Source organism: Thalassophryne amazonica, chromosome 2, assembly GCF_902500255.1.
Source record: "Thalassophryne amazonica chromosome 2, fThaAma1.1, whole genome shotgun sequence".
Lineage (NCBI taxonomy): Eukaryota > Metazoa > Chordata > Actinopteri > Batrachoidiformes > Batrachoididae > Thalassophryne > Thalassophryne amazonica.
Window position 1 is genome coordinate 131,008,783 of NC_047104.1, and position 26,523 is coordinate 131,035,305.

Genomic DNA, 26,523 nt, shown 5'->3' on the forward strand with positions numbered 1-26,523 from the left:
CAAAAACGGCAAGTCCGCTCTTTAACCCTTCTCAAAGCCATTAAAATAGTGAGTCACTTTTGTGTGGATTAAAGTCACTAACTGGGACTCTTGTCTTGTTGCAGTTAAGAAACGAGAATCATCCTCCATTCCGTTTACACAGCTCGAAACGCTGCGCGGCTCTCTGGCTGAGACAGGGTCCGGTCAGAATTAATAACTTAAAAATGAATCGCCACTTTAAATAAAATGGTGCCTCTTTAAACCGTTATATTGCAGACAAGAAACTACAATTGACTAAAAATTTTTAATGTCCCTAAATAAGACTTGCTGTATTCATTATGAATTACATCCTGATGTGCAGCACAGCCGACTGAGCTCAGGTCAGATGTATGGAAAGACATTCATGTTAATAATGTCTGAAAGGAAATGCTTTGGACAAAAACTACAGGTTTTATTTATTCCTATTTATGTCCAGAGATCAAGGATCCACCATGTAGAGTTTATTATGTCCAAAGTTTAAGGATCCAGTGATCGAGTTCATATTTATTTACTCTAAGACTCCACAAAATGTTCAATTTAGTCAGCTTATAATGCGCCAAATCATAATAAAGGTCATCTCAAAACACCTCACAGGCGATTTTCGATACACATGATGAAGTTCTGAGTTTTATTTTGTTCATTATATTTGATTTATTTTTCATTATTTTATTGTCTTTCCATTAATGACACAGTTCTTATTTCTGTCATGAATACTAGATCTCTATTGTTTGAAATTCAACTGTGGGGGAAATACTAATGATCCTGACTTTAATGTCATTGAGGCAACTCATGATATGTGGATAAAAACCCATTTATGAGATACCGCTATCCGGTTGTGTATAGTGTAATAAAACTGATTTTAGTGCGATTTGGAGGTTATAAGGATTTTGTGTTGATTTTATGGATTTTCTCACTTGGTTATACAGGTGGACTGCTGGGAAAGTGTAGTGACACGGACCCACAACAGGGGGCGCAAATGAACGGACAATGAAAGAGTCGAATATGAACACTTTACTGTCGTGAATGAGCACAACCACAATACAGAGGAATGTAAAATTTTGCAAACAGTCAATCACAAAGGTGACGTGTGGGCAGGCTCGAGGATAGAAGACGTCTGTCCTGAGAAGAACTGGAACCACACGATTTCCTCCACCACCGAACCCGGAGAATACTGGAGCCGCCAAGTCCCGAGTCCCCAGGTGGCCACCGTCTCCGAATGTCGGATCTGGTACTGCTGACGAGGAGCAGAGACAAATCAGATGTGGGTGTGTGAACACCCAGTAACAACAAATGTGGAGATTCCACCTCCACCTCAAATCCAGAAAACTGGTACGTGCAGTAGTAGTTAGTACTTATCAATAGTTTGGCGTGGAGAGCGAAGACGTCAGCTCTCCACGTATCACAAACTCAGCTTCCAGCTGCGAGTACTCACAGAACTGACTGCAAACGACACAGAAGCAAACACTGTCTGAAAAGACAAAAACAACAGCTGAGAAAGTTACCTTCACAGGTCGAAGATATCTCGGTAACGAGGTGGAGATGACGTCCGGGTTTTATGGAGTAGCATGATGAAGCGTTGATGGGTGACAGCTGTCACCCCTGGCTGTGTCCGTGGCGGCAGCGCCCTCTCGTGCCTGAAGCCCGCACTCCAGGCAGGGCGCCATCTGGTGGTGGTGGGCCAGCAGTACCTCCTCTTCAGGCGGCCCACACAACATGGACCCTCAAAGGGGTTGCCATGTATGATGTAGACCACCAAGACATGATATGCGTTTTGGTTTTAATGGATTTTTGTTAGTTTAGTGGGTTTGAGATATAGTGACAGATGCACATTTTTTGTGGGTGGACTTCCTGGGATGTGCTAGGATTTTATACTACAATAACTGGGCTGCTTTAGTGCTTTACAATATGCACATGATTTTTACATATTCTGTAAATTGAATGTGAATCCCATGAGAACTCTAAAACGTGAGTATTTTGTAGAAATGTATGAATCAGTTTTAAGATTTCAGATTTATTTTGTATTTGACTTGTTTTAGCCTGCCTGACACAGATATTAGCTTGGATTGTGTTGAGGTGACTTATATTCGAAAAGAAATACACTAGACTGGAAAGAGATGAAAAATATGACGTACCGTGGCAATTTGGGTATATGTGATACTTTATGAACCATATATTTTCAGGTGTGATGTAAGTGGTGGACATCTTTTATTCTGCATTCTTTTTTCAGGGCGACTACCGGAGGGCATTGTTACCAGTGAGCTGTTCTTCTTAACTATACATTTGTTTGTATTTTACTCTTTTAGGGTGGACAACATGACTGACTGCTCGCTGTCATGGTTGGACAGCTGTTGTGTTTATTCTTGCTTGTGTGGACATCGACAAGGTGTATTGGTCTGCCTATGGTGCCTATGGCGAAGTGAATGCATTTCTGTTGTACACCCTGAACATCGGTGTTGTAGTACCTGGGGACATGCCTGTGTTTCACGGTTGTTTTTTAGTGTACATTTTTGTTGTACTTATTTCTGGGGTGCGACCATGCAAACTCCACTGTTGCCATGGGCGTTGGCTTCTGTGACTTGGTGTGGACGGTCCCTTGGTAAGTACTTGATGTCGTTAGCCACACAGTATCTGTGTGGCTAAAAGGGGGAGTGTAGAATAGCTATTTACATATTTACATTCATTTTATGCAGACTTCACCGATGGAGATCCAAATTTTACAATAGCTAAAATAACTTATGAGACTCATAGTATAATTTTAAAATTATTGGGGATGCTTAGGACCTTGTTAGCACTTATCCTGGGACACCAAAATAGTGGATGGAATTTCAGGTGGATTATACCACCAAGATAGTGAAGGTTTGTGCTAATCAAATTGGTACTGAGGGGGACATACATTAAGATATATACCCTTCCAGAAGACTGGCATGGAATATCCACCATCATTTCTTTATTGCTCTATTAATATTATGGGAAGGGACTTAATTCAGTATTTTAGGGATTATAGAGTAACAAGGAGGCCTGTTAGTATTTCACATACAATAGTTGGAATATATCCCAGTTCAGTAGTTAGGGGAGTGCCTGATGAATCCAAATTGGTGGTTCTAAATTGCAAACAGGTGGATGGAATCAGTTATGTTTATTTCAATGTGCAAAGATGTATTATCTGACCAGAGACATTGTGACTGGACTATATGAATAATTCTTAGCCATTTCATGGATGGCTCATATATTTTAGTAAGAAAAAATGGAATATTTTGTACGATTAAGAGTTGTAAATTACTTCCAAACAATATTGTATCTGACGGCCCTGTAACCAGATCCCTGACAGGACTAAAAACGTGCTGAGGGATTGGCTATGAATTTGGTATCAATCTAATAGTTGATTGAGTTGGTAGAATATTTTGGCAGATGGTTGGGCTGGTACCGTTTATATTATTACATTCAAATTGACTTGACTGTAGCAGTACCTGTACTGGTCCTCTGTATAAGACATTTGTTTTTTAAAATGCATCACCACTGCCTGAGACCAAATTAGGGGTATCTTTCCCCTATCAAATGTTACAGCACTCTTAATAAAGTGATACACATAAGTTCCCCTCCTGAAGAAGACCCTGGAAGAAGACGAGAAAGAAGACCAATGTATTTTTACTGCCTGATTAAAATGTTGTGCTGCTAAGTGTTAACACATATAAGCCACAGTTCTTTTTGGAGATGTCTTCTGTTTCCTTTTTTTTTTTTTTTAATCAATTAATTTTTCAATTTTGATTCGCTGATACAGTGACTACAACCCCTGGCAAAAATTATGGAATCACCGCCCTCGGAGGATGTTCATTCAGTTGTTTAATTTTGTAGAAAAAAAGCAGATCACAGACATGACACAAAACTAAAGTCATTTCAAATGGCAACTTTCTGGCTTTAAGAAACACTATAAGAAATCAGGAAAAAAAAATAAATTGTGGCAGTCAGTAACGGTTACTTTTTTAGACCAAGCAGAGGGAAAAAAATATGGAATCACTCAATTCTGAGGAAAAAATTATGGAATCATGAAAAACAAAAGAATGCTCCAACACATCACTAGTATTTTGTTGCACCACCTCTGGCTTTTATAACAGCTTGCAGTCTCTGAGGCATGGACTTAATGAGTGACAAACAGTACTCTTCATCAATCTGGCTCCAACTTTCTCTGACTGCTGTTGCCAGATCAGCTTTGCAGGTTGGAGCCTTGTCATGGACCATTTTCTTCAACTTCCACCAAAGATTTTCAATTGGATTAAGATCCGGACTATTTGCAGGCCATGACATTGACCCTATGTGTCTTTTTGCAAGGAATGTTTTCACAGTTTTTGCTCTGTGGCAAGATGCATTGTCATCTGGAAAAATGATTTCATCATCCCCAAACATCCTTTCAATTGGTGGGATAAGAAAAGTGTCAAAAATATCAACGTAAACTTGTGCATTTATTGATGATGTAATGACAGCCATCTCCCCAGTGCCTTTACCTGACATGCAGCCCCATATCATCAATGACTGTGGAAATTTACATGTTCTCTTCAGGCAGTCATCTTTATAAATCTCATTGGAACGGCACCAAACAAAAGTTCCAGCATCATCACCTTGCCCAATGCAGATTCGAGATTCATCACTGAATATGACTTTCATCCAGTCATCCACAGTCCATGATTGCTTTTCCTTAGCCCATTGTAACCTTGTTTTTTTCTGTTTAGGTGTTAATGATGGCTTTCGTTTAGCTTTTCTGTATGTAAATCCCATTTCCTTTAGGCGGTTTCTTACAGTTCGGTCACAGACGTTGACTCCAGTTTCCTCCCATTCATTCCTCATTTGTTGTGTTGTGCATTTTCGATTTTTGAGACATATTGCTTTAAGTTTTCTGTCTTGACGCTTTGATGTCTTCCTTGGTCTACCAGTATGTTTGCCTTTAACAACCTTCCCATGTTGTTTGTATTTGGTCCAGAGTTTAGACAGCTGACTGAACAACCAACATCTTTTGCAACATTGCGTGATAATTTACCCTCTTTTAAGAGTTTGATAATCCTCTCCTTTGTTTCAATTGACATCTCTCGTGTTGGAGCCGTGATTCATGTCAGTCCACTTGGTGCAACAGCTCTCCAAGGTGTGATCACTCCTTTTTAGATGCAGACTAACGAGCAGATCTGATTTGATGCAGGTGTTAGTTTTGGGGATGAAAATTTACAGGGTGATTCCATAATTTATTCCTCAGAATTGAGTGAGTCCATATTTTTTCCCCTCTGCTTGGTCTCAAAAAGTAACCGTTACTGACTGCCACAATTATTTTTCATGATTTCTTATAGTATTTTTTAAAGCCAGAAAGTTGCCATTTGAAATGACTTTAGTTTTGTGTCATGTCTGTGATCTGCTTCTTTTCTACAAAATTAAACAACTGAATGAACATCCTCCGAGGCCGGTGATTCCATAATTATTGCCAGGGGTTGTAGTAAGATACTTAGTGAATAAGAAATCAATTCAGTGTGTTATTTCTAAAGCTAAACAAAAGCCATCATTAACACCTAAACAGAAAAAAACAAGGTTACAATGGGCTAAGGAAAAGCAATCTTAGACTTAGACAACTTTATTCATCCCACCAGGGGCAATTAATTTCAGCAGCCTGCATACCGGCACATCACAAAAAAAATTATAAAAAAAACCATACTACATCCACATAAAATGTGCAACATACTACATCCACATACCCATACATCCACACCTTACAAGGAATTTAAAAGACGGATAGCAGAAGGAATAAAAGATTTTAACAACCGATTCGTCCTGCAGACAGGTGAAACATAACGAAGGCCCGAAGGCAACAAAGAAAATTCACCTGCCAGCACATGTCCGGGAGAAGACAAAATACATTTGCCTTCCTCACCATTTGCTGTTCACAAAAACTAGCTGGTTTCCACTCCAATGATCTTTGAACATGTCTTTGTGATACTATGCAAGCTACTTTTATCTTTCAGTGCCAGGCTAGGAAACCAGCAGATGAAAGAAAAACATAAAAGACTTTCAATAAAGGACTGATAAAAACGACCCATAATAACAGAACTGACAGAGAAGGACTTCAATTTGCGAAGGAGGTACACTCTCTGTTGCCCTCGCTTCACAATGTCTGCCGTATTTACGTCGAGTCTCAACTTCTCATCAAAAAAAGTGCCCAGATATTTATATGCAGGAACTTTTTCTACAGCTTTCCCATAAATAATGCTGTCTATAGTAAACCCTTTGTTACGTCTAAAATCAATTATAAGCTCCTTCGTTTTAGATACATTTAACTCCAAGTGATTTGTATCGCACCATGAAACAAAATCAGCAAGGGCCTCCCCATGTCCTGACTCCTCTCCCTGAAGAAGGGACAGCAAAGCAGTATCATCAGAGAACTTAACTAAAGAGCTGCGTTGCCTGACACTTCTGCATTCATCTGTATATAAGATGAAAAGCAAGGGGGAAAGAACACAGCCCTGTGGTGAGCCTGCGGACAAAACTAAGGAGTCTGAAACGCGTCCATTTACCAAAACTCTCTGTCTCCTATTCGTTAAAAAGTCCGCCAACCATTCAACCATCTGGTGAGGCAATTTAAAATCACACCTTAACCTCTTAATTAAAAGGCAAGGCTGCATCAAGTTAAAAGCTGAAGAGAAATCAGCTAATAAAAGCCGAGCATGAGCTCGAGGCTTTTCCAAATGACTGTAAAGACAGTTGAGAATAAAAAGCTTAGCATCTTCTACTCCTTTACCCGCCTGATATGCAAATTGAAGTGGATCAATATTCCCTTTCATATTTGACATTATCATATTCTTCATAATTTTCTCAAAGACCTTCCTACACAGTGATGTAAGTGCCACAGGTCTAAAATCATTAAACTGTTTAGGAAATGACTTTTTCTGGACAGGAATTATAAGTGATGATTTCCATAAATCTGGCACTCGGCCGCAGCTAAGTGACCTCTGAAAGATATAGAGGAGGACACTACTGAGTTGCTCACCACAAGACCTCAGTGTACGTCCACAAATTCCATCTGGACCACAAGACTTCCTTACATTAACCTTCTCCAGAAGTCTTTTCACACTATCCTCGCTAATGATTATACCATCGTCAGTAGCAGAGGAAGTGCTCTCAAGGGGGAGTTTATCTGCAACCTCATAGTTCTCAAACCTAGACTAGAAACAGTTAAATGCATTCGGCAGATCCTCATCGCAGCTCCCCTCTACTTTAACAATCGTGGACTGTGGATGACTGGATGAAAGTCATATTCAGTGATGAATCTCGAATGTGCATTGGGCAAGGTGATGATGCTGGAACTTTTGTTTGGTGCCCTTACAATGAGATTTATAAAGATGACTGCCTGAAGAGAACATGTAAATTTCCACAGTCATTGATGATATGGGGCTGCATGTCAGGTAAAGGCACTGGGGAGATGGCTGTCATTACAGCATCAATAAATGCACAAGTTTACGTTGATATTTTGGACACTTTTCTTATCCCATCAATTGAAAGGATGTTTGGGGATGATGAAATCATTTTTCAAGATGATAATGCATCTTGCCATAGAGCAAAAACTGTGAAAACATTCCTTGCAAAAAGACACATAGGGTTAATGTCATGGCCTGCAAATAGTCCGGATCTTAATCCAATTAAAAATCTTTGGTGGAAGTTGAAGAAAATGGTCCATGACAAGGCTTCAACCTGCAAAGCTGATCTGGCAACAGCAATCAGAGAAAGTTGGAGCCAGATTGATGAAGAGTACTGTTTGTCACTCATTAAGTCCATGCCTCAGAGATTGCAAGCTGTTATAAAAGCCAGAGGTGGTGCAACAAAGTACTAGTGATGTGTTGGAGCGTTCTTTTGTTTTCCATGATTCCATAATTTTTTCCTCAGAATTCAGTGATTCCATATTTTTTTTCCCTCTGCTTGGTCTAAAAAAGTAACAGTTACTGACTGCCACAATTTATTTTCCTGATTTCTTATAGTGTTTCTTAAAGCCAGAAAGTTGCCATTTGAAATGACTTTAGTTTTGTGTCATGTCTGTGATCTGCTTTTTTCTACAAAATTAAACTGAATGAACATCCTCCGAGGCCGGTGATTCCATAATTTTTGCCAGGGGTTGTATATTTTCCTTTCTGTGTGATAGAGACTGTGTAATACAGCGGAAACCAAAAGTAATTCTAATGGGAGTGAACAAGACACTGAGAAAAGTTTATCAAAATCTTAACTTTATCCAAAATTAAACTGAGGACATGGGTGTCTCTCCTATGGACTGCAACCCAAGTAATCCACACATACAAAGAACTTAAACCATAGATGTCTATAAATTATGTGTAATGACACAGGGGAAAAAGCATTGAACACCTGAAGAAAGGGAGGTGCAAAAAGTCATGGAAAGTCAAGACACCAACTGAAATCTATCAGTAAATAGGAAGCAGTCCTGCCCCTTGTCAGTGCAAATTAATGTCAGCTGGTTCAGTTCCAAATGATGGCCTATCAAAAGGTGTCTCATTACCAAGATGTCACAAGAAACATCTCATGATGGGTAAAAGAAAAATATATAAGAAAAAAAAAAAAATAAATAAATATATATATATATATATAGGTTAATTGTTCCGTTGTACAGCTTGACTCTGAGACTTCCATTCGGTATCTTTGATGGGTTGCTGTGTGCTACGGGGAACTTGCAGAAGACAGATGTATGCACGCTAAACCCACAACGGTGAGGAAGAGCAGAGTGATCCTTCAAGGACAACTGGTGGGAGGTAGCGGATGAGCAGTTACTTAAAACTGACCTCTGCTGCTATGCTTGTAAATGCATTTAACGTTAGAATTTAAATGGACAAAGATATCATTAGGTTGTTTGTACATATTTTTTTTTTAAATGCACATGTTCCCTGAATGCTTCATGCCTACATTCATCATATGATTATGTTTTATGTCCTGTCTGTACGCATGTGTGTGCATGTGTGTGTCTTACAATGTGTCATGTTAATAATCAGACTTCATGAGCACTTATTATTAAATGAGTGCAATAATATACAAATAATGAATATTTATGAGTTCAATGGTACGAATACTTCATGAGGTGAAAGCTGGAACATACCATTCAACAAAGCGAAGCGGAGTTTAATGATTTGTTCCAGCTTTCACCGAATTAAGTATTTGTTCCATTGAAAGAATGTAAAAACATTCATTATTTGTTTTATATAATGGCTAAAATAGAGCTACTCTTGGTCCAATGGAAGCTGCTATCTGACGAAGGCCTTTTGGCCGAAACGTAATTATTATGAAATAAAACAGCGGCTAGACATCAAAATTTTGAGTGTGCTACGCTTTTTCTTTATATTTGAGTTAGTATTTCTGCATGTGCACCTCAGCGGAGGATCTTGGTGTGCATTTTTTTACCTATTTAATTAAAATAGATCCTTGTCATTTGATATTTTATTAATTTATAAACAACAAAAAAGGGCCTTACATTTTGGTGTTCCATTGCTGCCCAAGTCCAAATTGTGACATGTGCACTGGGTGTGACCTTCACTTCAAGTGTTGGTATGAATTATCGCGGTATTGCCCCATCCACCATACTGTGGAACAGTATCAGAAGAAAATCTGTACATTTTACATTACCTGGAAAAAATCTTGTTTAGTTAAAAATCTATAATACAAGAACATTCTGCCAAGAGAATATCAGCAAGAGTGAAGGGGAAAGTCCACAAGACAGTAGTGAAACCAGCTATGTTGTATGGCTTAGAGACGGTGGCACCAAGAAAAAGACAGGAGACAGAGCTGAAGATGTTGAAATTCTCTTTGGGAGTGATGAGAATGGACAGGATTAGGAATGAATATATCAGATGGACAACTCAGGTGGGACGGTTTGGAGACAAAGTGAGAGAGGCGAGATTGAGATTGTCTGGAGGGAGATTTGTTGTGAGGGAGGCAAAAGAGGAGTTTTAAGGATGTGCTGAGGGAAGACATGCAGGTGGTCGGTGTGCCAGGAAGTTACAGAGGACAGGGTGAGATGGAAAAGATTGATCTGCTGTGGCGCCCCTAACAGGAGCAGCCGAAAGAAGAAGATTACAAGAGCGTCCTGTCCAGCACCGACAGCAGAAGAAGAAACAGGGTTGCAAACATACATAAAGAAAAAAAAACAAACAAACATGAAAATAAAAAGAAATAAGAGGATCATTAAAGGTGTAGAGCACGGTGACTTAGTGGTTAGCACTGTTGCCTCACAGCAAGGTCTTGAGATCACTTTCCACATGGGCCTTTCTGTGTGGAGGTTGTAGTTTCTCCCTGTTCACGAGGGTTCTCTCCAGGTGCCCCAGTTTCCACCTGCTTCCAAGGACAAAACAGACGGGAAGTCTGTTTTATGCAAATGCTGAGCGATGAGACATGGTGACTGCCAATCAGAGTGAAGGCAGCATGATGTACGTTGGGGTTATCGTTCTTTCGAAATGTTAGGAATCACTGACTTTATGAGATGAGAAATGAGATTTATTGTCATTGTCATTACCACAAGTGCAACAACAATGAAATTACGTTTACACTCCAATTACCTCAGACAAAATACAGCAATTAATACACAATTATTACTAGTTGACCTTAATAATGGCACACATCAGAATTAAAGACAACACATATACATTTGACATTGTTTATGTGCACTAAACCTGAAGCAGTCCATCATCCGAATTGAGGTAAAGTGGGTCAAGGCTGCAGCAGGAGGGGACCGCACCGCCAAGCTTGGGGAGTTGAAGGCTGTAGCAGTAAAAACCACGCTGACTTCAAGGTGGCAGGGAAGAAGCCATGGTGAGGGGAGTGGAGAGACACAGGGGGGGGTTGATAGGGATGGAGGGAGGGAGACTTGTCATGTGCAGATGAGTTAAGTTTATGTCAGTTTCTGTCCGTGTGTGCGCGTCGTCTGAGGTTGATAGGCAACAGTAGGCTGGGGGGGTTAGACAGATGAGAAGGGGGAGCCGAATTCCGTCACCAAGGACACAGATCCTTCTGGGGAAGAGCAGGGCATTTGACCTTTAGGAGCCGATAAGGCTGCCATGTTGATGTTAGGCGGAGAGATACAGAATTCCATTTACTGCACCTCTGACCATCTAGAGTCCAAAATTATGAAGAATATTCTCCGATCCTCAATAACACATTCCTTTGCAATGCAGCGATATGCTCCAAGATGGTCTCCATTTTGCGTTTGACTTCAAGAGTTAACGCAGTCTGAGATTACACAGCATTGTCCAACTCATTAATCATGACGGGTAGATGTGGGGGACAAGATTCTGGAAGCAGCCGTCTTGCTAATATTAATGTAGGTCAGGGCAGCGCATAAACCAATCAGCGCCAAACCTCCCACCATAAAAGCGAATAGAAATAAATCCTCAACGTCTTCCAAAGAGCGTGGAGCCAAGCTCCATTTCTCTCAGGCATCGAGAGAACAACCCGCTGGGTAGGTTCCATTAGGGCACGCAGGGTCCCCCATCCCTTATTTCCTTGTCGAAAAAATGGTGTCAATAGCGTTGAGAGACCAGCTGATCAATTCCATGGTTAATCCAAATCTTAATCTGAAGAATTCACAGTCAAACTGGGACTTTGAAGGTCAGCGCAGAAAAAGAGAACATAAAGGAGAGGGGAGGAATGCGACCACCCTTGCCGGAGTCCCAAGCTTATGTACGGTGCATACATATACACATACATACATATATATATATATATACATACATACATACATATATATATATATACATACATACATATACACACTCAACAAAAATATAAACAACACTTTTGGTTTTGCTCCCATTTTGTATGAGATGAACTCAAAGATCTAAAACTTTTTCCACATACACAATATCACCATTTCCCTCAAATATTGTTCACAAACCAGTCTAAATCTGTGATAGTGAGCACTTCTCCTTTGCTGAGATAATCCATCCCACCTCACAGGTGTGCCATACCAAGATGCTGATTAGACACCATGATTAGTGCACGGGTGTGCCTTAGACTGCCCACAATAAAAGGCCACTCTGAAATGTGCAGTTTTATCACACAGCACAATGCCACAGATGTCGCAAGATTTGAGGGAGCGTGTAATTGGCATGCTGACAGCAGGAATGTCAACCAGAGCTGTTGCTTGTGTATTGAATGTTCATTTCTCTACCATAAGCCGTCTCCAAAGGCGTTTCAGAGAATTTGGCAGTACATCCAACCAGCCTCACAACTGCAGACCATGTGTAACCACACCAGCCCAGGACCTCCACATCCAGCATGTTCACCTCCAAGATCGTCTGAGACCAGCCACTCGGACAGCTGCTGAAACAATCGGTTTGCAGAACCAAAGAATTTCTGCACAAACTGTCAGAAACCGTCTCAGGGAAGCTCATCTGCATGCTCGTCGTCCTCATTGGGGTCTCGACCTGACTCCAGTTCTTCGTTGTAACCAACTTGAGTGGGCAAATGCTCACATTCGCTGGCGTTTGGTACGTTGGAGAGGTGTTCTCTTCACGGATGAATCCCGGTTCACACTGTCCAGGGCAGATGGCAGACAGTGTGTGTGGCGTCGTGTGGGTGAGCGGTTTTCTGATGTCAGTGTTGTGGATCGAGTGGCCCATGGTGGAGGTGGGGTTATGGTATGGGCAGGCATCTGTTATGGACGAAGAACACAGGTGCATTTTATTGATGGCATTTTGAATGCACAGAGATACCGTGACGAGATCCTGAGGCCCATTGTTGTGCCATACATCCAAGAACATCACCTCATGTTGCAGCAGGATAATGCACGGCCCCATGTTGCAAGGATCTGTACACAATTCTTGGAAGCTGAAAATGTCCCAGTTCTTGCATGGCCGGCATACTCACCGGACATGTCACCCAATGAGCATGTTTGGGATGCTCTGGACCGGCGTATATGACAACGTGTACCAGTTCCTGCCAATATCCAGCAACTTCGCACAGCCATTGAAGAGGAGTGGACCAACATTCCACAGGCCACAACTGACAACCTGATCAACTCTATGCGAAGGAGATGTGTTGCACTGCATGAGGCAAATGGTGGTCACACCAGATACTGACTGGTATCCCCCCCCCAATAAAACAAAACTGCACCTTTCAGAGTGGCCTTTTATTGTGGGCAGTCTAAGGCACACCTGTGCACTAATCATGGTGTCTAATCAGCATCTTGGTATGGCACACCTGTGAGGTGGGATGGATTATCTCAGCAAAGGAGAAGTGCTCACTATCACAGATTTAGACTGGTTTGTGAACAATATTTTAGGGAAATGGTGATATTGTGTATGTGGAAAAAGTTTTAGATCTTTGAGTTCATCTCATACAAACTGGGAGTAAAACCAAAAGTGTTGCGTTTATATTTTTGTTGAGTATATATATATATATATATATATATATATACATACACATACATACATACACACACACACACACACACGAGGTCTGTTAGAAAAGTATCCGACCTTTTTATTTTTTGCAAAACCCATATGGATTTGAATCACATGTGATTGCATCAGCCAAGCTTGAACCTTCGTGCACATGCATTTCTCGGATAGTCACACGACTGAAAAGCCACCGAAAGCCATATGAAAGCCGTCCTGTGAGACCAACACAGAGGTGGTTTTGTGCCGCGCCATGAGCGGCACGGTGGCGCATTCCTCCGCTCCTCTTTCCATGAAAAAAAACTCCTGTAACAGTGTAATGTGCCGAAAAAGTCTTGATGTCTACGTCTTCTGCCATTTTTGTGTAAGTCAGACGACATCTCAGATCAACAAAGCCTTCACGTTGGAAATGATCTGGTTGTTTCAGTGGGGTTTGAGCCTGTCGATTGGCGCTCGGAGCGCAGCGCGCTCTCAGCAACTGTGGGCGGTCTTTAAACCGGCTGGAGCACTCCTTAATCTGTGTAATCCCCATAAAATCGTCCCTGAAAGCCATCTGAATTTTCCAAATGGTGTCCACCTGGAGGTCTCTCACAGTTTCTGGAAAAAATTGATGCAGCAAAGCTCCAAATCGTTCAGACATTTTATTTGCAATAAAAATCCGACAAGAGGGGTGGACCACTGCTCACAGGCGAATGACACAACCGACAGGCGTGAAAAAACTCATGCATGCGCACGAAGGTTCAAGCTTGGCTGATGCAATCACACGTGATTCAAATCCATATGGTTTTTGCAAAAAATAAAAAGGTCGGATACTTTTCTAACAGACCTCGTATATATATATATATATATATATATATATATATCAGCAGCTATATCTGTATCCTAAATTATTTACTCCCTAACATCAGCCCCCAAAAAATTCATAAAGGGCAGCTGCTAATTGCAAGACAGGGGAGGTTTGAGCTTTGGGAGAGCAATGTTATGTGCTAACGAGTCGGCTAGCTCACGTTTTAATGGAGTGACATGGCAAACAGCAGCTTTCACATACATGTGCAGAGGTCTGATGACACACAGAGGAACCAAATGAAATCTCAAATCATATTCATGTTAAAACATTTATTGTAATATGGAGTCTCTATAGTTCTTTAAAGTTATGAGACAACCAATAAAGGGAAAAAATGTTTCCTAGTGTACACAGTAACTGCTGCATGGCAGAATGACACAAAACTGTGCACTTGTGCAAATGCAGTACAAAAGCTGTACACATTTAAAAAAAAAAAAAGTTGGAACATCTTGTAAGATAACCCTGAGCTTCACAAATTCCTGATTTTGAAATAAATTCTAAATTCAGGTGCCTAAAAGAGAAACCTTCACGTCATGGAAACACTATCACCACAGCATGTTGATACGGCAGGTTTTGAATATTCCAAGGATTAAAAAAAAAAAAAAAAAATCATAATAATAATCCAAGACTATCAAATGGAAACAATGCCCACCGAGTTTCTGTTCATGAAAATAATGTGACATTTGTGAGGAAATAAAATAATTAACATGCAGCACGATTGGCTGAAAAACAAAGTGGAGCAGCCGTGATTCACTTCCTTGTGACTTCAAATGTCCTGCCAAAACATACTGACCTCTGACCCCTGCCTGGCTCCCTCAGCCTGACTGTCCACACACCTGCTGGTGGTATGTCTTCAGCATCTCCAGGTGTGCTGAGCGCACCAGGATGTGAGGTCGAATGGATGCCAGGTTCTGACAGGCTTCATCTGGAGTCCAGCAGTGTAACTGAGCACAAGAGCAAAGTGTCAGAGGTCAGCCGTGTGTCTGTACTTATGGTCTGAATGAATGTGCCAATTGGTAACATGAGCACACAAATTTGCTCTGGAGCCAGAAGCTGCATCACCTGCACTCTCAAAGAGACTGACAGATCAGTTCTACCAGGCATCTTCAGTTCTAGTCATTAGTTGTCAGTTAATAAGTGCCCAGGTTTACTCAGAAATTAACTTTTGGTTGGTAATTTGGCCTTTCCTTAAACAAAATTGTATTCCACACAGTATAACCATTACAATCTCACAAATCAAAATGAAGGAGAGAGAAACAAAAAACACACACACACACCACAACCCTGAATATTTATGAAATTATTTGACAACCAACTGCTGGATAGGTTGCAGCCCCCTGTGAACCTGGACTGGAACAAGTGGGTTCAGAAAGTTAATGGGTGGATACGAGTTACCATCTTCCTGCAACTTTTCTTTCTTTTTTTTTTCTTACCAAACCAGACCTTCCATCTCACCCTGTCCTCTGCATCCTCTGTCACATGTCCTCCTTCACCACATTCATAAACCTCCTCTTTGGCCTCTCTCTTCTCCTCTTGCCTGGTGGCTCCATCCTCTGCATCCTTCTCCCTATATACTTCACATCCCTCACCTGCACACATTCAAACGATGCTCCTCTGATATGTTCACATGACTTACATATGTGGAAAAAATTGATTTTTCTGTGCCATCTTCTCTCCCATGTTTGTGTTCTTCAGTCCTCCAGTCTGCAGTTCACATGAAGATTCACTAAATTTTAAATTCCTTATATGAGTTGGTATGAACGGAGATGCACAGTGGAGGGACTTTAATTATCCATTTCAAACTTACAACATCTAGAGAAAGCAAATAATTTTCTTTTTGGTCATTTTTAAACAACAAAGTCACTGATTTAAAAAAAAAATCTGTTTCACATATGGTTCATTCAAGGACCATCAGAAATTTGGAAACCTGTTCGTTTCTGGTTTCACAGTTTCTAGCTATGACAAACTGTCAGTTTGGCTATGAATGCCTTTCAAATTCACCAGGGAGTTGTGGAGATCAGAGGGTTAAACTGAATGTGATTGTGCATCTGCACTCAGGACTGTACAAATCTACAACCCCAATTCCAATAAAGTTAGGACGTTGTGTAAAATGTCCTTGCAATTGAACATTGAGAAACATTGTTCTTAAACTGTTGGACTATTTTTTCCACGCAGTTGTTCACAAAGTGGTAATCCTCGCCCGATATTTGCTTGCGAACGGCTGAGCCTTTTGGGGATGCTCCTTTTATACCCAATCATTACACTCACCTGTTTTCAATTAACCTGTTCACCTGTGGAATGTTCCAAACAGGTGTTCTTTGAGCATTCATCAACTTTCCCAGTCTTTGAGCAAATATTCGTACAAAAACAAAAAATGTATCAGTCTGAACTAGGGATGTCACGATCCAATCACGTGATCGGAAATCGGGCCCGATCACGTGTCAATGTCAATTTTATTTATATAGCACATTTACAACAACAGCAGCTGCCCAAAGTGCTTCACAGTAAAAACAATATTAAAAACCATACCACAAAAACAGAGCATTAAAATTCCAAAATATACGAAAACACAAAACCAGACACACACAGCTTAAATTGTATTAAAAGCCAAAGCATAAAAATGAGTCTTAAGAACAGATTTAAAAAACTCTAGAGATGGAGCAGCACTGATGTGCAAAGGCAAACTGTTCCAAAGTTTAGGCGCAGCCACCGAAGAAGCCCGATCACCTCGAGTTTTTAATCGAGATCGGGCACATTTAATAAAAGCTGGCTTTCTGACCTCACTGATCTGACTGGAACATAAGGAGTCAAAAGCTCAGAGAGGTAATTGGGAGCCAAAGCATTTAAACACTTGAACACAAGCAGCAGGATCTTAAAATCAATCCTAAATGTGACTGGGAGCCAATGGAGCGAGGCTAACACAGGGGTGATGTGCTCTTGCTTCCTCATCCCTGTGAGCAGTCGTGCAGCAGCGTTCTGAACCTGTTGCAGACGCTTTAGAGACGACTGGTCCAGTCCACAGTAGAGTGAGTTACAATAATCTAGATGAGATGTTATAAACAAAGCAGAGTTGTAGTCTTACACACCTCTCTGCAGCTTCTCTCCCCCTGCCATCCCCTCATTACCCCATCCCCGTAGAGACGGTGCCTGCTCCCAGACCACCAATAACCAGCAAAAATCTATTTAAGCATAAAAATTCAAAAAGAAAAAATAATATAGCACCTTCAACTGCACCACAGACTAAAACAGTTAAATGTGGTCTATTAAACATTAGGTCTCTCTCTTCTAAGTCCCTGTTGGTAAATGATATAATAATTGATCAACATATTGATTTATTCTGCCTAAGAGAAACCTGGTTACAGCAGGATGAATATGTTAGTTTAAATGAGTCAACACCCCCGAGTCACACTAACTGTCAGAATGCTCGTAGCACGGGATGGGGCGGAGGATTAGCAGCAATCTTCCATTCCAGCTTATTAATTAATCAAAAACCCAGACAGAGCTTTAATTCATTTGAAAGCTTGTCTCTTAGTCTTGTCCATCCAAATTGGAAGTCCCAAAAACCAGTTTTATTTGTTATTATCTATCGTCCACCTGGTCGTTACTGTGAGTTTCTCTGTGAATTTTCAGACCTTTTGTCTGACTTAGTGCTTAGCTCAGATAAGATAATTATAGTGGGCGATTTTAACATCCACACAGATGCTGAGAATGACAGCCTCAACACTGCATTTAATCTATTATTAGACTCTATTGGCTTTGCTCAAAAAGTAAATGAGTCCACCCACCACTTTAATCATATCTTAGATCTTGTTCTGACTTATGGTATGGAAATAGAAGACTTAACAGTATTCCATGAAAACTCCCTGCTGTCTGATCATTTCTTAATAACATTTACATTTACTCTGATGGACTACCCAGCAGTGGGGAATAAGTTTCATTACACTAGAAGTCTTTCAGAAAGCGCTGTAACTAGGTTTAAGGATATGATTCCTTCTTTATGTTCTCTAATGCCATATACCAACACAGTGCAGAGTAGCTACCTAAACTCTGTAAGGGAGATAGAGTATCTCGTCAGTAGTTTTACATCCTCATTGAAGACAACTTTGGATGCTGTAGCTCCTCTGAAAAAGAGAGCTTTAAATCAGAAGTGTCTGACTCCGTGGTATAACTCACAAACTCGTAGCTTAGAGCAGATAACCCGTAAGTTGGAGAGGAAATGGCGTCTCACTAATTTAGAAGATCTTCACTTAGCCTGGAAAAAGAGTCTGTTGCTCTATAAAAAAGCCCTCCGTAAAGCTAGGACATCTTTCTACTCATCACTAATTGAAGAAAATAAGAACAACCCCAGGTTTCTTTTCAGCACTGTAGCCAGGCTGACAAAGAGTCAGAGCTCTATTGAGCTGAGTATTCCATTAACTTTAACTAGTAATGACTTCATGACTTTCTTTGCTAACAAAATTTTAACTATTAGAGAAAAAATTACTCATAACCATCCCAAAGACGTATCGTTATCTTTGGCTGCTTTCAGTGATGCCGGTATTTGGTTAGACTCTTTCTCTCAGATTGTTCTGTCTGAGTTATTTTCATTAGTTACTTCATCCAAACCATCAACATGTTTATTAGACCCCATTCCTACCAGGCTGCTCAAGGAAGCCTTACCATTATTTAATGCTTCGATCTTAAATATGATCAATCTATCTTTGTTAGTTGGCTATGTACCACAGGCTTTTAAGGTGGCAGTAATTAAACCATTACTTAAAAAGCCATCACTTGACCCAGCTATCTTAGCTAATTATAGGCCAATCTCCAACCTTCCTTTTCTCTCAAAAATTCTTGAAAGGGTAGTTGTAAAACAGCTAACTGATCATCTGCAGAGGAATGGTCTATTTGAAGAGTTTCAGTCAGGTTTTAGAATTCATCATAGTACAGAAACAGCATTAGTGAAGGTTACAAATGATCTTCTTATGGCCTCGGACAGTGGACTCATCTCTGTGCTTGTTCTGTTAGACCTCAGTGCTGCTTTTGATACTGTTGACCATAAAATTTTATTACAGAGATTAGAGCATGCCATAGGTATTAAAGGCACTGCGCTGCGGTGGTTTGAATCATATTTGTCTAATAGATTACAATTTGTTCATGTAAATGGGGAATCTTCTTCACAGACTAAAGTTAATTATGGAGTTCCACAAGGTTCTGTGCTAGGACCAATTTTATTCACTTTATACATGCTTCCCTTAGGCAGTATTATTAGACGGTATTGCTTAAATTTTCATTGTTACGCAGATGATACCCAGCTTTATCTATCCATGAAGCCAGAGGACACACACCAATTAGCTAAACTGCAGGATTGTCTTACAGACATAAAGACATGGATGACCTCTAATTTCCTGCTTTTAAACTCAGATAAAACTGAAGTTATTGTACTTGGCCCCACAAATCTTAGAAACATGGTGTCTAACCAGATCCTTACTCTGGATGGCATTACACTGACCTCTAGTAATACTGTGAGAAATCTTGGAGTCATTTTTGATCAGGATATGTCATTCAAAGCGCATATTAAATATGTAGGACTGCTTTTTTGCATTTACGCAATATCTCTAAAATCAGAAAGGTCTTGTCTCAGAGTGATGCTGAAAAACTAATTCATGCATTTATTTCCTCTAGGCTGGACTATTGTAATTCATTATTATCAGGTTGTCCTAAAAGTTCCCTAAAAAGCCTTCAGTTAATTCAAAACGCTGCAGCTAGAGTACTGACGGGGACTAGAAGGAGAGAGCATATCTCACCCATATTGGCCTCTCTTCATTGGCTTCCTGTTAATTCTAGAATAGAATTTAAAATTCTTCTTCTTACTTATAAGGTTTTGAATAATCAGGTCCCATCTTATCTTAGGGACCTCGTAGTACCATATCACCCCAATAGAGCGCTTCGCTCTCAGACTGCAGGCTTACTTGTAGTTCCTAGGGTTTGTAAGAGTAGAATGGGAGGCAGAGCCTTCAGCTTTCAGGCTCCTCTCCTGTGGAACCAGCTCCCAATTCAGATCAGGGAGACAGACACCCTCTCTACTTTTAAGATTAGGCTTAAAACTTTCCTTTTTGCTAAAGCTTATAGTTAGGGCTGGATCAGGTGACCCTGAATCATCCCTTAGTTATGCTGCTATAGACGTAGACTGCTGGGGGGTTCCCATGATGCACTGTTTCTTTCTCTTTTTGCTCTGTATGCACCACTCTGCATTTAATCATTAGTGATCGATCTCTGCTCCCCTCCACAGCATGTCTTTTTCCTGGTTCTCTCCCTCAGCCCCAACCAGTCCCAGCAGAAGACTGCCCCTCCCTGAGCCTGGTTCTGCTGGAGGTTTCTTCCTGTTAAAAGGGAGTTTTTCCTTCCCACTGTAGCCAAGTGCTTGCTCACAGGGGGTCGTTTTGACCGTTGGGGTTTTACATAATTATTGTATGGCCTTGCCTTACAATATAAAGCACCTTGGGGCAACTGTTTGTTGTGATTTGGCGCTATATAAAAAAATTGATTGATTGATTGAAACAAATGAATAACTCGCTCAAAATCACAGGCTGGGAGGTAAGCCTTCACTTTTCTCAAGATTCTGAGTTGGTAGAAACTGGCCTTTACCACAGAATTAATTTGCTTGTCCATTTTGAAGGAGCTGTCAAAAATGACCCCCAAATTTCTGACAGAATCATGCACACAGGAAGACAAAGGACCAAGCACATCATATGAACCAGATGACCATACAGGGCCAAAACCAACTATTTCAGTTTTATTCTCATTGAGAATTAGAAAGTTTTGAGCCAACCAAGTTTTCACTTCCTGCAGACAATTTACCAAAATAGTAAGAGAATTTGATGGGAGCTTAAGTGGCAGATAGATTTGCAGGTCATCAGCATAAAAATGAAAGGCCAAGTTGTATTTTCTGAATATGGTGCCAAGTGGCAGCATATACAGTGAAAAAAGAGCAGGACCCAAAACAGAGCCTTGTGGAACACCATAATTTAAGGGTGCTGAGCTGGACTGGTGTGGCCCAAGGTGCACAGAGAAACTACGGTCTCTAAGATAAGATCTAAACCACTCCAGTGCTGTGCCTTTAAAACCTGCATAATGCTCCAGACGGGACACTAAAATACAGTGATCAACCGTGTCAAAGGCTGCAGTCAAATCCAGCAGAACTAAAATCCCAGAGCAACCAGAGTCAACAATTAAAATAAGATCATTAAAAACTTTCAACAGTGCTGTTTCAGTACTATGAAGTGATTTGAAGCCAGACTGGAATTTTTCAAAAATGCTATTAGTATCCAAATGAGACAGACTGAAATGAGACGTGGTTTCAGATTTGATCGAAATCGGACGTTGCATCCCGATCAGGAATCCGATATAGATTTTATCCTCATTATTTTGATCAGCGCTATTTCAAGTTCATTATTGCAGATTAATGGGCCTGTCACGCGTCGGAAGCATCAGAGGCGTCAAGAATCGGTCTAAAAAGCATTATTTTCAATGAGACGCGTTGCTTTTTAGAGGTGTCAGAAGCATCGCGTCAAAAGCCAAACTAAACTTCAGAAGCGACGTTTCTGACGGGAGCGCGCATTGCCGCTTGTCGGCAGGCTGACACGGTCAAAGTTCAACCCAATCTTTTTTTTTTTTTTACTGAAAAAAGAAAAAAATAAGTTCAACCCAATCGAACTTTCGACACTCTGAGCTGTGACACAGCTTTGCGCTGTCCAATAGGAACGATGCGTCGGGCCAAAACACGGAAGACTAGTGGCAAAAACCACTGATCTGTACAAAACAGATCGGCGCAGAAGCTACTGATCTGTACAAAACAGATCGGTGCAGAAACCACTGACCTCTACAAAACAGAAATGTGTCACAGGACTGCTCATTTATAGAGCAGTTTTCTGAGGAAAAATCCTTGGAAATGTTTTTTTGTTGTTGTTGTTTGTTACTTCAAAATTTCTGATTATTGTTTTAAAAAGTTTAGAACACTTGCAATTAAAATAGCTAAATCAATAAATGGTTCTTTAGAAACCTTTCATCTGTAAATTAAAACCACCTGTTATTTCAGATTAGATAATTTCTTGTTTAACATAAGGAACCTTGGACATTTATTTTTAGACAAAATAAAATAACATGGAAATTTGTACATTTTTAAGTCTGGTAGATTATTACTTGATTGTTCAAGCTACCTCAAGGAGAAGTGCACTGTTTAAGTGATAAATAATAAAATAAGGTGATTAAAATGAAAATATTATATATTTAGCATTTGTTCATTGTTCACTCAGTTTTTAAAGTATCGGATCGGGACTCTGTATCGGCAGATACTTAAAATCAGATGACTCGGAATCGGATCAGGGCCAAAAAAACCTGATCGAGACATCCCTAGTTTGAACATTAGATATCTTTCCTTTGTGGTGTATTCAATTGAATATACGTTGAAGAGGATTTGCAAATCATTGTATCCTGTTTTTATTTACATTTCACACAATGTCCCAACTTCATTGGAATTGGGGTTGTAAATAAATTTGGCAAGTTTGACTATATGACTTAACCTTTCAGAATTAAGGCCTCAAATTGTGTATGAATGCTTCTGAAAGTAATCTGTAGCCACATCATCACACTGCAGGCTGCATACAGAAGCAAAGAAATCAACATGCCAAACTTTATACATTTTCAAGACTGCTAATTTTTAAATTCAAAATCAGTGGTGAGATTCATGCATTGTGAAAATGCATACAGTGCATCCAGAAAGAATTCACAGCACTTCACTTTTTTTCCCCACATTTTGTCATGTTACAGCCTTATTCCAAAAATGGATGAAATTCATTTTTTTCCCTCAAAATTCTACACTAAGCTCAACTGAACTGCCCACTTTAAGGGAGCTGTGAGCTTTTCATCTGCAGTTTTCTGCAGCAGCTCGTCTTCGCCTCTTAAAGCACGGTGACAACAGCACACCTGCACTGAGTTTAACAAAGACATTTTTATGCTTTTTTTCTCCTTTATTTAGAATTCTGAGCTGAGCCACTCGTATCTGCTCGTTAAAAACAGCTGATCCACCGCGACGCGTCAACAACTAACACTATTTTCCACTGAAATGCACCTAAACTCTCTTTCTGAGGACCACATGATGTGAAAACGCAATGAAACTTTCTTACCTCTAAATCTGGTCATGTTTTCTGCATAAATAAATGTTATCCATTCTTCGTGTTCAAATGCCAAAGCAGGGGCGAATCCAGATGGAATGGGGGCATGGGGCAGGGATGTGCCCCCCGACAACACCCCTAGATTAAAGGTCCAGTTTTGAAGCCTTTTTCCTTTTACTACAACTACTAATACTAATAACAATAATTTCAACAAGTAAAATGTTTAGAGAGAATTTAAATAGTTACATTTATAAACAATGTAGGTTAGAAATTGCAAGTTTTACTGTTACAGTGCTGTCAACATTTAAATATGAGGCCAAGAAAGAGGTCTTTATTTTACTTTTCGTAAAACAAGTATTTATTTTCATTAAAATCAAGAAAGGGTGACTATAAAGTGAGTTTTGGCAAAACACATATTGTCATGTTGAGGTGGCAGAGGGTTGTCGTCGGCAGCTGGGGAAAGTAACTAAAAAAGTAACTAGTAATCTAACTTAGTTACTTTTACAAGTGAGTAATCAGTAAAGTAACTAAGTTACTTTTTCAAGGAGTAATCAGTAATTGGATTACTTTTTCAAAGTAACTGTGGCAACACTGTCCCATAATGACAAAAGTTTTTGTTTTTTTTAGATTTTTGCAAACTTTGTCGGTGGAATTCTTTCCCATTCTTGCTTGATGTACGACTTCAGTTGTTCAGCGAAGCTATGCTGTTGTAACACGTGCAGAATGTTGCTTGGCATTGTCTTGCTGAAATAAGCAGGGACGTCCCTGAAAAAGACGTTGCTTTGATGGCAGCATGTGTTGTTATGGTTTACTCTGTCAAATGTCTTTGTGGCATCAATAAAGCACAAAAAGATAGATGAATTTAAATATAGTATAGTATAGTATATAGCATAAATGCACATGGCATTGCCATGTCACTTTATGTCCAAATAATACAATTTTAGTTTCATCAGTCTACAGCACCTTATTCCAAAATGAAGTTGGCTTATCCAAATGTGCTTTAACATACCTCAAGCAACTGTTTGTGGTGTATACGCAGAAAAGGCTTCCTCTGCATTACAGCATCATACAGCATCTCTTTGTGCAAAGTGCGCTGTATAGTTGAACGATGCACAGAGACACTATCTGCAGCAAGATCATGTTGTAGGTCTTTGGAGCAGGTCTGTGGGTTGACTATGACTGTTCTCACGATCCTTCACTTCAGCTTATCTGAGATTTTTCTTGGCCTGCCACTTCGGGCCTTAATTAGTACTGTGCCTGTGGTCTTCCATTTCCTCACTATGTTCCTCACAGAGGACTCCGACAGCTGAAATCTCTGAGATAGCTTTTTGTATCCTTCCCCTAAACCATGATGTTGAACAATCTTTGTTTTCAGGTCATTTGAGAGTTGTTTAGAAGAGATGCAAAGAGGGGAAACATTTGTAAAAGGCCACCTTAAATACCGTTTCTCATGATTGGATTCACCTGTGTAAGGAGGTCAAGGGTCAATGAGCTTACCAAACCAATTTTGTGTTCCAATAATTAGTGCTTAATGTACTCAAATTAATAAAATTACAAGGGTGCTCAAATTATGCACCTGTCTAATTTTGTTTAAATAATTATTGCACACTTTCTGTAAATATTAGAAACTTCATTTCACTTCTCAAATATCAATGTGTTCATCTGCTGTATGATATATTTAAATTAAATTTCTGATCCAGACAACCAATGATTTATAAAGGAAAATAATGAAAATTATCAGGGGTGCCAAAACTTTTGCATACAACTGTAGGTGCACCAAGCTTGTGGCATCGTGTTCATGAAGACTTGAGGCTATAATTGTTGCCAAAGGTGCATCAACAAAGTATTGAGCAAAGGGTGTGAATACTTATGTACGTGTGATTTCTTTATATATATATATATATATATATATATATATATATATATATATATATATATATATATATATATATATATATATATATATATATATGCAAAAACTTCCAAAAAAGAAAAAAGGGTTTTTTTCATGTTTTCATTATGGGGTGTTGTAAGTAAAATTTGGAGGGGGAAAAATTACTTCATTTTGGAATAAAGTTGTAACATAAAGTGAAAAAGTGAAGCACTGTGAATACTTTCAGTACAGTACAGTACTTGTACTCCTAAAAGTATGACATGATTTTATTTTTATGATTTTATTTAATCTGTTAATTTTTCATTGGACAGTACATTTCCAAAAACAATCCTGATAAATTAAATCTATATCTTCAGGCAGCACTGTGGCTTAGTCGTGTGAGTTAGATGCACTCAAAGACACTTTGAGCACTTCTCCTCATGGTTCTGTGCAATATACTGCACATTTCCATTTCTGTGGCCACCCTTTAATTGCAGTCTATACTGTTATAAAATTGAAATCTAGATTAGAAAATAAACTGCAGTTATATGAACTGACCCGTATGAGGTATGCAGCAGCCATTGTGGCGCTGCGCGAACGTCCGGCCTTGCAGTGTACATACACGCCGTTTCCTTGCTCTCTGTGCTGCAAGATGAACTCCACACCTCGGTGCAGATTCTCCAGACTGGGAACACCAGTTAGGTCAACGGTGCTCAACCTCAGCTGCTCCACGCCTGCAGCATGCCACTCCTGCAGCCAACACAACAACCAATCATTTACCACAGAATTCATAAAGGAGGGTGATACATCTTCAGGTAGCATCTGCGTCTGTCTACTGGCTGACTTGGTCACAGCTGTACTTTATGAAGCACAATGTTCACCAATTCTCAGTAGCCTCTCGCTGAGAACAATAAATTGTTAAGCAGTAAATTCAGGTTCATTTGAGAGCAACAGTAGCATGATTGTTTTCATGGTCATAGCACGGACATTAAAATTTGTTCCATCTACTTTATACAAACAGAACTTTATGTTTTATACCACTTTTACAAATTAATCATTAAGAAATACAAACAGTATGATACTGTATGGCAAGTCTGTCCAGAGCAGGCAGCTTTCAAAAGTGACTGTGCACAAAGTATACTCGTGAGGCCACCAAGACACTGTAACATGATTCATGAGATGGTTTGTTAATCCCACTGAATTTAAGATAATAGTCTGCAC

At 39.9% G+C, this 26,523-nt stretch overlaps 1 protein-coding gene and 1 long non-coding RNA gene across 2 annotated transcripts in view; one reads left to right on the forward strand and one right to left on the reverse strand.

The window, feature by feature from the left end:
• LOC117530457 lies at nucleotides 1-22,804 on the forward strand. The gene is made up of 3 exons (XR_004566368.1): nucleotides 1-12; nucleotides 477-486; nucleotides 22,673-22,804. It is a non-coding gene; the product is annotated as an uncharacterized LOC117530457 (long non-coding RNA).
• Nucleotides 14,396-26,523, reverse strand: part of ptpmt1 (protein tyrosine phosphatase mitochondrial 1) — a 25,466-nt gene continuing 13,338 nt past the window's right edge. The window contains exons 3-4 of the mRNA XM_034193333.1: nucleotides 25,861-26,052; nucleotides 14,396-15,221 (exon numbers count right to left, since the gene is read on the reverse strand). Of these exons, the coding sequence (XP_034049224.1) occupies nucleotides 15,093-15,221; nucleotides 25,861-26,052 (321 nt within the window). The 3' untranslated portion in view covers nucleotides 14,396-15,092. The remainder of the gene's footprint in view (nucleotides 15,222-25,860; nucleotides 26,053-26,523) is intronic.